The sequence below is a fragment of the Denticeps clupeoides genome, chromosome 8, assembly GCF_900700375.1.
Source record: "Denticeps clupeoides chromosome 8, fDenClu1.1, whole genome shotgun sequence".
Lineage (NCBI taxonomy): Eukaryota > Metazoa > Chordata > Actinopteri > Clupeiformes > Denticipitidae > Denticeps > Denticeps clupeoides.
The window spans coordinates 19280580-19292779 of NC_041714.1; the positions used below are offsets into that span (position 1 = coordinate 19280580).

The 12200-nt window shown below is 45.2% G+C and overlaps 1 protein-coding gene across 1 annotated transcript; it reads left to right on the forward strand.

Moving 5' to 3' along the window:
- The first annotated feature begins 1405 nt into the window (after positions 1 to 1405).
- Positions 1406 to 10336, forward strand: slc16a9a (solute carrier family 16 member 9a). Its single transcript, XM_028990176.1, has 6 exons — positions 1406 to 1480; positions 1734 to 1957; positions 7326 to 7469; positions 8609 to 8704; positions 8789 to 9676; positions 9819 to 10336. The coding sequence occupies exons 2-6, from the start codon at positions 1753 to 1755 to the stop codon at positions 10001 to 10003; spliced, it is 1518 nt and encodes a 505-aa protein (XP_028846009.1). The 5' UTR covers positions 1406 to 1480; positions 1734 to 1752; the 3' UTR covers positions 10004 to 10336.
- The last annotated feature ends 1864 nt before the right edge of the window (positions 10337 to 12200 follow it).

A 12200-nucleotide genomic window follows, 5' to 3' on the forward strand; every position in this document is an offset into this window, starting at 1 on the left:
TGCTAAACGTTGGTTTCTGCTCACGATCAAGGATGTTCTGACTCCCCTTGTTCACAAAACGATTACATTTGGGTTTTAGGAGACATCTGAGAGACATGCAGACCTTCATGCAGTCCTAGGTTCAAAAGAACCAAAACAAACTAAACCAATAAGAACAAGATGGTGAAGAGTGAGTGTTTTCAGCTTTCCTCTGTCCTGTGCTATTCTCACCTTCCTTCTGAGCAGTAATGGTCTCGTGACGTTCCCACGGTTGTCCAGAGAGCAGGAGGCATAACAAAGCGCACATCAAAGGAGCAGCACTTGACTTGGATTAGAAGGAGCTGGAACATGAAGAAAATACTACTGAAAGTGATCATCGGTGGTTCTGCATTTCTCACATCATGCGAAGCGCAACCTTCCGTATTGATGAACGTCGGAACTTCGCAGGGCGACAGCAAAATATAGGGTGGTAGTAGCCTAGTGGGTAACACACTCGCCTATGAACCAGAAGACCCAGGTTCAAATCCCACTTACTACCATTGGGTCCCTGAGCAAGACACTTAACCCTAAATTGCTCCAGGGAGACTGTCCCTGTAACTACTGATTGTAAGTCGCTCTGGATAAGGGCGTCTGATAAATGTAAATCAGCCGAATATTAAATATTAAAGTGATAAAGTGATTGTCATTGTGACACAGCACACGGTGCACACAGTAAAATGTTTCCTCTGTATTTAACCATCACCCTTGGTGAGCATGACCGGCACCCTTCTGATTATGGGGCCCCTTCCTTAACCGCTAGGACACCACTGCCTGACACCGAGACGCGTGGAACCTTCACCAACCACCAGCAGACTTCCTGGGCGGGGTGCCAGGCTACTGCAGGTATTATATGATGGAAGGTGCGCGTAGTCAAGCAACTGCGGCTGAGGTGGTCTAGCAGGTGAGGTTCTGAGGTCCCCCGAGCAAGGCACTACGGCCATGGGTGCCAACTGCTCACCAAGGGTGATGGTTAAATGCAGAGGACCACACTTCATTGTGACACGCCGGTTGATGTTAGTTCTGGGTATTTATTGCCGTCGTGAGCGGGTGGGGGTGGTAGTAGCCTACTGGGTAACACACTCACCTATGAGCCAGAAGACACAGGTTCAAATCCCACTTACTACCGTTGTGTCCCTGAGCAAGACACTTAACCCTAACTTGCTCCGGGGGGGGACTGTCCCTGTAACTACTGATTGTAAGTCACTTTGGATAAGGCTGTCTGGTAAATGCTGTAAATGTCCAGGAAGAGTTAATAAACCAGAAGAGAACCGGCTGCCACTGCTCGTCCAGAAACGTGCCCATCCGACTGTAACCCGAGCCAGCAGGGCGAGGTTCCGGTCGCCGCGGTATAAAAGTGCGCCCCCCACAGACCGGCCGGCAAAACGCCGCGTCCGGCCGCGCTGCTGCGGACGCAATGGACGCGTGAAGCAGGTGACCCGCGGAGCGCAGAAGCACACGGCAGGTAGGCGGACAGACGATCAACTTCTTACATAGAAACTTCTTAAATATCGATTTTTATATATATATATACATTATATAAGTTTCTTTGTGGCGCGTAGGGAAACGTTTCCACGTTAAAATAATCTGCGTGTGGGTGGACGTTTGTTAATCTGGTGGAAGGTGGAGATCTCGCCGTGCGTCGTGCCGTGTGCCCACTCGGGCACGGACCCTGCTGTGCGTGTCACGCTTTCGTCTCACCATCACGATCTCGGCAGGTTCCCGGTGTTGGCCAGCATGGGGCCACTGAGCTCAGAGAAGACCCTGGATGGGGGCTGGGGCTGGGCCATCGTGGTGGCATCCTTCATGGCCCAGTTCCTGGCCTTCGGCTCGCCCCAGTCCGTGGGGGTCCTGTACCCAGAGTGGCTCAGCACGTTTCAGGAGGGCAAGGGGATGACGGCCTGGGTCGGATCGATGGTATCGGGAGTGGCCCTGCTCTCCAGTGAGTAGAACTTTTCATGCATTCAAAGTAACTCCTGTTGCCGGAAGGGTGCAATGTAATTACAAATGAATTACTGTTGGAAATGTGGCATTAAAATTCCAGTTACTTGCTGAACAAAAAAAACATGGTTACAATTTTAGTCACATTTAAATATTGCGTGAAACCTTGCCAATGTGTTCCGATGGTGGAGCTGGACTGTCCATCACTACAGGGTTAAAGCACCAAACCATCGTGGTAGTAATTTTCAATCGATGGCAAAGTGCATCACGAGTGTACTGTATACGACTGTTCATGCACTGTTACCAGAATGAACATGGTTTATCAGAGGAATGCCAAAGAAGAGCATTTTACAATTAAAAGATATTTTCCACACTGGAAAATTCAATGGAATTTGTTACTTCCAACTGAGATTGACAGCAGAGACTCATGTTATAAGGAAAATCAGAACATCTTGTCAGAATTTGATAAGCGATTTACTGCAACGGCAGAGCTATCCAAGTGAAATGGATTATCACACTGCAAAATGGCTTTGGAATGAAATCCAGGGCAACAAGCTACTGCTGGTATCCCAACCTCAGAAAGTCAAAGCACAGATCCACAATAACAGATGACCATCTGCTATTATAAAGTAAAAAGATGTTAGAAGAATGAAAATAAAGGAAACACACTCCAAATAAATATTAAATTATTGCCATATAAAGATTATGTGCATGCCGCAATCAAAGATACATTTTGTTGAACTTTGACCTTTGCACGCTGTGATGCATTGTCGCACCACCAATAGAAACAAAGCATTGAACGGGTTGATTATTGCAGTGATTCTAATTTGATTATAGAGATTTAATTCAACTGTATGATCTTACCGTGACGCAGCGAGGAGATGGTACAGCCAGGCCTGTATGCCAATGACCAGGTGTGTTTTGACAGTGAACGTGTGCTTGTTTACCGCGACGGGGGTGAGATGGAGGACCCCCGACCAACCATGAAGATCCTCACATTATTCAGAACTCTTGAATAAAAATATTCAAGAGTTCTGAATAATGTGGTTCAATTGTGGTTTAATTGGTTCAGCAGTGGTTTATAACTGTTTGGTCTTACAGTAAAATGAGGCCTGAAGTCTGACCTTGTGGTGGCTCAGCCCTCTAGACTATCTTTTTTTTCCGACGCATCACATTAAACACCGCAGTTTTACAGAGTTCGGGATCGCATCTCACCAAGATTTCTTTGACTCATTTTTCTCACCTTCATCACCCAGTCAACATTGAGCACATCACTTAGAAAAGGAATTCAACTCAACTACCATATAAATTCTTTAGAATATAATAACCTATATATATAATTAACCTTAAGTTCTTTTTTATTATGTATGGAAATAGAAAACGGTACAAATAAACCAGAAATCGTTGAAAACGATTGTGTGGGAATAGAAAACGGTACAAATAAACCAGAAATCGTTGAAAACGATTGTGTGGGAATAGAAAACGGTACAAATAAACCAGAAATCGTTGAAAACGATTGTGTGGGAATAGAAAACGGTACAAATAAACCAGAAATCGTTGAAAACCATTGTGTGGAAATAGAAAACGGTACAAATAAACCAGAAATCGTTGAAAACGACTGTGTGGGAATAGAAAACGGTACAAATACACCAGAAATCGTTGAAAACGACTGTGTGGAAATAGAAAACGGTACAAATACACCAGAAATCGTTGAAAACGATTGTGTGGAAATAGAAAACGGTACAAATACACCACAAATCGTTGATAACGTCACTGTCAAGGAAAATACTGCTATCTGTACTACTTCGGAGTCTAAATTAAAAGAACTGAAACAAATGATGCTTAAAAATGCATCTGACCTTCAGGTGCTCATGAATCGCATGGAAGCTATTGATGATGCCTAAATAACTGCTCTGCACGATCAGTTCATGTCTCACCTGGATGAAATGTAAAATTACCTCAGGGAGATTATGATGCATTATGTCGACTCTCAGGAGAAGGAAGAGCATAATGAGCAGATGGAATCATTAAAGAACATATCAGAGGGTAACAAAGCAATGCAGGAAGCGACGGAGGAGGGCAAGAAGCAGGTGAGCTAAAAACAGGAGGGCATGAAAGTATAGAATAAAAAAAGAGGGATGAAATAATGAGTAGATGGAACGTGCATTTTATGAACATGTCACTGGGAAGCAGAGCAGTGCCTGGTCTATATCAGTAATGTGTTGTAGACCAGTGTTATAGGTCACTGTAATAGATCAGTATGGTGTTCTAGAACGGACCTAGAATTGTATAGCTCAATAATGTAGTAGTGAGTACTAGTGATGTAATCACCGTTTTACATCAGTTCTGTGTTGTAGACCATAGTTATTAATCAGTATTGTCTTATAGACTGGTGATATAGATTACTGTTATAGGTCAGTGTCTACAACACCAGTCAACAACATACACAGATACCGATCTATAATGGATCTACAATGGATGTAGATAATGGGTTAGATAGGTGTCTATAACACAATACTGTGATCAATAACTGATACTGATTAAGACTGATACTAATCAAGAACGACGTGTCTACGATCACTCTTTCCAGTGATCAGGTGTTGTGTCTAACCACGGCAGACACGAGGAAACAGAGTTAACTCACGAAGGGCTGCTGGACCTGGACCGTGTCTCAAGACAACCACCATATTGTCTGTGCCAAAGGAGTCTTCAGTGTCGTGTCTAAATGACTACCGTACCGTTGCACTCACACCCATCATGATGAAGTGCTTCAAGAGGCAGGTCCTGAAAAATGAAGATACTGCTTTTCTGAACGTGGACAAAACGAAGGAGATGGTTGTTGACTTCAGAAAACAACGGAGGGACCGCTCTCCACTGAATATCAACAGACCTGGTAGATCACTGTTGTAGATCAGTATTGGGTTGTAGACTGGTGTTGTAGATCACTTTTATAGATCAGTATTGTGTTGTAAACTTGTGTTTTAGATCAGTATTGTAGATCACTGTTTTAGATCAGAATTGTGTTGTAAACTGGTGTGATCATTGTTTTAGATCAGTATTGTTTTGTAGACTGGTGTAGATCACTGTTTTAGATCAGAATTGTGTTGCAGACTGGTGTGATCACTGTTTTAGATCAGAATTGTGTTGCAGACTGGTGTTGTAGATCACTGTTTTAGATCAGTATTGTGTTGTAAACTGGTGTTGTAGATCACTGTTTTAGATCAGTATTGTGTTGTAAACTGGTGTGATCACTGTTTTAGATCAGAATTGTGTTGCAGACTGGTGTAGATCACTGTTTTAGATCAGAATTGTGTTGCAGACTGGTGTAGATCACTGTTTTAGATCAGAATTGGGTTGTAAACTGGTGTGATCACTGTTTTAGATCAGAATTGGGTTGTAAACTGGTGTGATCACTGTTTTAGATCAGTATTGGATTGTAGACTGGTGTTGTAGATCAGTGAAACTCCAACCTCATTAGAATGCAAACCAGTGTTTCTTAATGTGATTAAGTCTGTTTCAGTTAAACATGTCACCAGTCTTTTAAAAGGTTATTGTGTGAGAAATTACAGGTTAGGCCAAGTGTTCTCGCTCTCTTTCGCACACACACACACATACACACTCACACTGCTTCAGTATCATCTCACGTCTGGCTGTGTGTTTGTTGGGTGGAGTAGTTCAGGGAGGGAACTTTGAGGGATCATGTCTCATGTTACTGCTTTGCACTCTTGTTGTTGTCTGGACTCAGCAGCTGAGTCTGAGAGAACAGATTTTATTTATCAGGGCGTCAGACCCTGTCAGCTTTCCAAAAAGGTCACGGGAAAGTCATGACCAGGCACTTTTACTTCACCATGCTGTGTGCTCTTGAAACAGCCCCCAATTCTGCCCCAACCCAAACGCACACACACACACTCACACAAACTCGGTCTCATTGCCACTGGGATAGGGAGTAGGAAAATACTCTACAGCTGTGAGGTGTTCCTTCTATTACCATAGGCTCAGATGAGCATGTTCTTTGTTCTGAATTAGATTTCACCTGCTCTTTGTTCATAACTCACGTGTGAGAGCCTATGTGGACATGTGTGTTGCCACTCACAGCACAACTGGCACCAGCATGAGACCTGGCTCCCAATGCCCGGCTTCTGATATCAATGTTCCGCTGCCATACAAAACTCTCTCTCTTATCTCACTTACAGATACTTCCTGTCCACCTCCACCAGACCTGTTATTGTAGGAAAACTGGTGTTCTGGTTTTTACCCGCTATGATAACATCTGGTTACAGCTCTGACCTCTGTACCAATGTGATCAATCTTCTGACCCCATACACATGCACAATTATGCCATTTGGTAAATGCCCTTAACGAGGGCAACTTACAACGTGCTTTCATGTTACCATCAAGGAATCAGTTCTGATTCAGTAGAACCCCAACTACGCATGCGAATAATTTTATTCACTTAGTTATATTTTTTCAGTGTAAAATAACAGTGACTTCAAATTTGGGGCTCGACATGGCTAAAATTTCAAGTCTCTTTAGTCTTGTATCAGAGAAGAGAAGTCGAGGAGAATAAGAACAGATGAGAGTTTTGCTGATCTGGACGCATGTAGCTTCTCAGAAACAGCCAGAAAGGCCGTCTCAGTAGAATAACCTGCTCTGAAGCCAGACTGGTTGGGATCTAGAAGGTTGTTCTGATACAGATGAAGTGATAGCTGATTGTAGATACAGCGCTCAAGGTCCTTTAGAAAGACGTTGTCAATGTCTGCAGGATCAGAAGTGGGTTTCTTTAGGATTGGAAGATCCCTTGCTGTTTAAAGGCAGATGTCACAAGGCCAGATTGGTCTTGAACCATTGAACCAATTATGATGTGAGAAATGAAGGGGATAAGATCAGGATAGATGGTTGGGAGCATTGTGGAGGGGACTGAATCCAGTGGACAGGTGAACTGGATCTCTAGTGGCATTTCAAAGATGAGGTGGTGACAAAATGAAGTATTTCTCATATATAAATCAGGATTAGAACAGGAGTTCAACACGAACAGCCACGTGTGATTGGGGTCAGGGGTCATGTGTGTTTATGATGTGAAAAACTGTACTGTACTACATATGTGATGTTTCTGTCAGGTAACATGAAGTAATTATCCCTTAAATAGAATAAAGGCTCTGGTAGTCGCCTAGTGTGTAACCTAGCCTATAAACCAGAAGACCACAGAGTCCCAGGTTCAAACCCCACTTATTGATTCATGCTGAGGTTTCACCTCATCTTGCAGGGTAGAGATATGGGGACAGTATGGAATGTTGGGTGTGTGTGTGTGTGTGTGGTCGTATGGTGCATAATCCTTCCACAATCAAACTTTGCCTCTCTATCTCTTTCAGGTCCTGTGTGCAGCGCATGTGTGGACAGCTTTGGCGCCCGACCTGTCACCATCTTCAGTGGAGTGATGGTTGCTGGAGGAATGATGCTCAGTGCCTTTGCCCCAAACATCTCCTTCCTAATCTTCTCCTATGGGATTGTTTGTGGTATGATATCTTTATTTTACAGAAATAAACAGACAGAAACCAGTCACTGCTGCTTGCTAGTTATCTGTATGTTGGAGAGAATTGACTAACCACCACCCACCCCTTTGTTTGTTTTTGTGTAATTATTTCTGACACCCAGAACATTATCTTAGGGGAGGGGCCTGTAGGCATGATTGAAAGCTCTCACCCTAACCATGTTGCGGGTCGAAAGCTCTCACCCTACGTGACATGCACAGTGTAGCACAGCCTCCATCTCCTCCCTTTCTCCTCTATTTCCATCCGTTCTCTACACTCCTAATACCTCTTGTACACAAATGTGAACATGCCCACTACCCACACCAACATACAGGTTATCAGCACTTTAATTCAAGCGTTCTGACGGGGGAACTGGTGAAAATAACATTAGTGAATATGACCACTGCACTACATCTTAGCACCAGGAAAAAAATACTTTAAAAATATAAATATTCCCCATTACCTGGATCTTGTTATTTCAGATTATGGATGAACATTAAAAATAGCAGTGTTATTTGTGTGAGGGGGAAGATCAAGATTCTTGCAGGGTTACCGGGTTGCTGAATCATGTGGAAACGTGAAACTTCTGCAGAATGATGGTTTGTGTGCAGTGAGGACTGTTTACAGCAGCCATGGGATAACAGGTCACGACACACCTCCCCTGTATCTGAGCAGGAACGCGAGTCACTTTACATTATCTAACATGGGGTGACAGCTGGGAACCCGAAGCCGTGGCAGCAGCCCCGGGCGGAAAAAGCGCTGGGCGGTCGCGTTGAACAGATTTAAAGGGTAGAGTTTATTTTTAGGCGCCTCTTGCTGCAGGTCACAGAGGTCAGCTGAGTGTCCAGACTGTTGTGCTCAGATTAACTGAGGAGAGGTAACCAGTCTACTCCTTACTCTCATGATATCACCACCATCCTTGTAATTTATTACCCTGTTTATGGTCACAGGATAGAAGAAGAACTATTTCCTCATGGAAGATTAATCTAAAGTTTCTCAGTAATAAATAAAGATTCTCCAGGTTGTTCTGTACAGCAGAAGAATTAGTTTGTGTAAACCCTGGTCTTCTTAAATACATTTAAGAAACATACAGACATGTATAACATTGTGTGTGTTTGTTTCAGGGCTGGGTTGTGGTCTTGTCTACGCTGCCACGTTGACCATCACGTGTCAGTACTTTGAGAAGAGGCGTGGCCTTGCCCTGGGTATCGTGACAACAGGTGACCTTCTCTTTGTTTTGTATTTAACTGGAAGTAAAACAGCACTACAGGAACATCCCTCCTAATCCTCTAACCCGGCCTCAGGTACCAGCGTGGGCGGATTCCTCTATGCCACGCTGCAGAATGAGCTGATCTCTCTGTACGGGTTGGAGGGCTGCCTGCTCATCGTTGGAGCACTGGCTCTGAACCTCATGCCATGTGCTGGGCCGATGAGGCCACTGCATCTCCCTGGATACTACCTCAAACAGAAAGCTGCTCTAGAGGAGAAGGAAGCCCCGCTCTACCAGAAGCCAACTGCAGTGGTTATTGGTCCTGAAGATTCCGTAGACATCAAGGCGGCTCCAGGAACTGCTGAAAAGGTCACCGTTATGGAGGTTGTCATTGCCAGTGAGGCCAAAGTGGTTTTGGACTTCAATGGTGCTGTGGAACAGAGGTACAGCAGCCTGTGGTCTGCTGTTGTCCAGGTCATCAAGAAGAAACTCCTCCCCTACAGGACATACATGCATCAGTCAGCAGAGTTTCTCCACGACCGTGTCTTCACCACACTTTGTATCTCCATGTTGCTCTTCACGCTGGGTGCATTTCCACCGGTGCTCTTCATGGAGGATGTGGCCCAGAGTGAAGGGCTCATTGATGACATTGCCCTTATACCCCTTGTCTCAATTGTTGCCATAACTACTGGTATAGGAAAGCTGGTTCTGGGCGTGATGGCTGACATCCGGTGGATAAACAGTCTGATGCTCTACTCCCTGACCATGGTGGGCTCAGGCATGGCCCTCCTCTTCATCCCAGTCTGTAAGAGCTATGTGGGATTGCAGGTTCTCTCCGGAGTGGTGGGCTTCTTCTCTGGAAACTGGTCACTTACCTCCTACATCACCACAAAGATAGTTGGCATTGAGAAGCTGGGCCAGGCCCATGGGATTCTCATGTGTTTTGGAGGGTTTGGAATCACACTGGGACCACCTGTTGTAGGTAATGTTCAACCAACATGAAACATCTCCCAAAGCACGTATTAAGCTAGCATTTACACACTATAGTGTTTAAACCAGCATAGCTCCTGATGTGTTGTGGTCAAGCAAAGACCATAATGACATCTCCTTCCTTTGTGCTGCAGGATGGTTCTTTGACTGGACCCAGTCGTATGACCTGGCCTTCTTCTTCAGCGGTGGCTGCGTCCTGCTGGGTGGGATCTGCCTTTTTTTGGTCACTCTGCCCTGCTGGACTGAGAAACCGGTCAGCAGCAACCAACCCGGGGTCCAGTGGCCCTCTGAGTGTGACCAGGTTGCCTCTGAGGCCTGAAGACCTTCTGTGGGCTGTCAGCTACCTGTCCCTGGATATAAAATGATTGAGAGTTAATGGCAGATTTTATGTACTCTGGACAAACATCATTTTTTATATTTACACGTCTTACGGCCTCGTTGTAAGAGGCCTTCATATGTTAAAAGTGCTTTAAGCAAATAATTTCTGTAAAAATGTCTTTACTGAAGCTGCTAGATCACCCTTGTTTTTGCTTTTGCAGGATTTATAAAATTCTCGTCATCGTGTGGCCTGTATTGTTAAAATGATTTCAGTTTAATATTTATGTTTTAAACTTTCTATACTGTTTTATAATAAAGTATACTGAATAACAAATGGTTGATTAACTAACTTTTTGAAAAAGTTGATTAACTTTAGTAGTAGTTTAGTGCTGCTAAAACATGCCTCTAAATATCATACTGGAAACATGAGGGAATTCATAAAACTAAACTATCAAGTGATGTTTACTGATTACAGCGACTGGTAAACAGATATGACCCCTGACCCCAATATTCTACATGCCAGGGAAGCTTTTTATAGCCACAGATATTCACCACTCCATAAACACGGCAGCTTCGTCTGTCTGGACACTGCATAAATCAGACACATGGTTGTGATGAACCAATGGGAACATCAGTCCCACCACTGAAATGTATTTATATGCAGTGTGTGATATGGTGAGGAGCTCTTGATGACTCAAGGTCGGCATCTAGTGGACTAAGTTGAGTTGGAGCTCAAGTTCAGGTTGTTTTGGTGGTCATTTGTTCCAATAAATTTCAGCCAGATTTACATTTAAACGGTAAAGGTGAATAAATCTACTGAACTGGAGCTGAACTCACTTCTGATCACAATACAGGTGTACTACAAGTACAACCCACAACCTGTAACTCGGTCCAGTTACAACTCATGATCCACAACTCAGTCCAGCTACAACTCTCAACCCACAACTCGGCCTAGCTATGACTCACAACCCGCACAGTCCAGCTACAACTCTCAACCCGCAACTCCGTCCAGCTACGACTCACGAACCGCAACTCCGTCCAGCTACGACTCACGACTCACACATGGTCCAGCTAAGACTCTCAACCCGCAACTCGGCCCAGCTACGACTCACGACCCACAACTCGGCCTAGCTATGACTCACAACCCGCACAGTCCAGCTACAACTCTCAACCCGCAACTCCGTCCAGCTACGACTCACGACCCGCAACTCCATCCAGCTACGACTCACGACTCACACATGGTCCAGCTAAGACTCTCAACCCGCAACTCGGCCCAGCTACGACTCACGACCCACAACTCGGTCCCGCTACGACTCACGACCTGCACACAGTCCAGCTACAACTCTCAACCTGCAACATGGTCCAGCTACTACTCTCAACACGCACACAGTCCAGCATCAACTCTCGACCCGCAACACGGTCCAGCTTCAACTCTCAACCCGCAACACGGTTCAGCTACGACTCATGATCCACAACTTGGTTATGTTACTACTCACGACCCGCAACACGGTCCAGCTTCAACTCTCGACCCGCAGCACGGTCCAGCTACGACTCATGATCCACAACTTGGTTATGTTACTACTCACGACCCACAACTCAGTCCAACCCGCACACGGTCCAGCTACTAATCTCGACCCACAACACGGTCCAGGTACGACTCATGACCCACAACTCAGTGCAGCTACAACTCTCGACCTGCAACACGGTCCAGCTACTACTCACAATCCGCAACTCGGTCCAGCTACTACTCACGACCTGCAACGCGGTCCAGCTACTACTCACAATCCGCAACTCAGTTCAGTTACTACTCACGTCCCACAAATCAGTCCAGCTATGACTCACGACCTGCAACACGGTCCAGCTACTACTCACAATCCGCAACTCGGTCCAGCTACTACTCACGACCTGCAACGCGGTCCAGCTACTACTCACAATCCGCAACTCGGTTCAGTTACTACTCCCGACCCACAACTCAGTCCAACCCGCACACGGTCCAGCTACTACTCTCGACCCACAACACGGTCCAGGTACGACTCATGACCCACAACTCAGTGCAGCTACAACTCTCGACCTGCAACACGGTCCAGCTACTACTCACAACTCGCAAATCAGTTTAGTTACTACTCACGACCTGCAACACGGTCCAGCTATTACTCAATATCCGCAACTCGGTCCAGCTACGACTCACTACCCGCAAC

What these genes read in the sequence shown, in the direction of transcription:
- slc16a9a (XM_028990176.1), top strand. Translation starts at nt 1,753, where the DNA reads ATGGGGCCACTGAGCTCAGAGAAGACCCTGGATGGGGGCTGGGGCTGG. An exon ending in CTCCTATGGGATTGTTTGTG is followed by an intron (nt 7,470 to 8,608) that starts GTATGATATCTT and finishes TGTTTGTTTCAG; the next exon opens with GGCTGGGTTGTGGTCTTGTC. An exon ending in ACTGGGACCACCTGTTGTAG is followed by an intron (nt 9,677 to 9,818) that starts GTAATGTTCAAC and finishes TTTGTGCTGCAG; the next exon opens with GATGGTTCTTTGACTGGACC.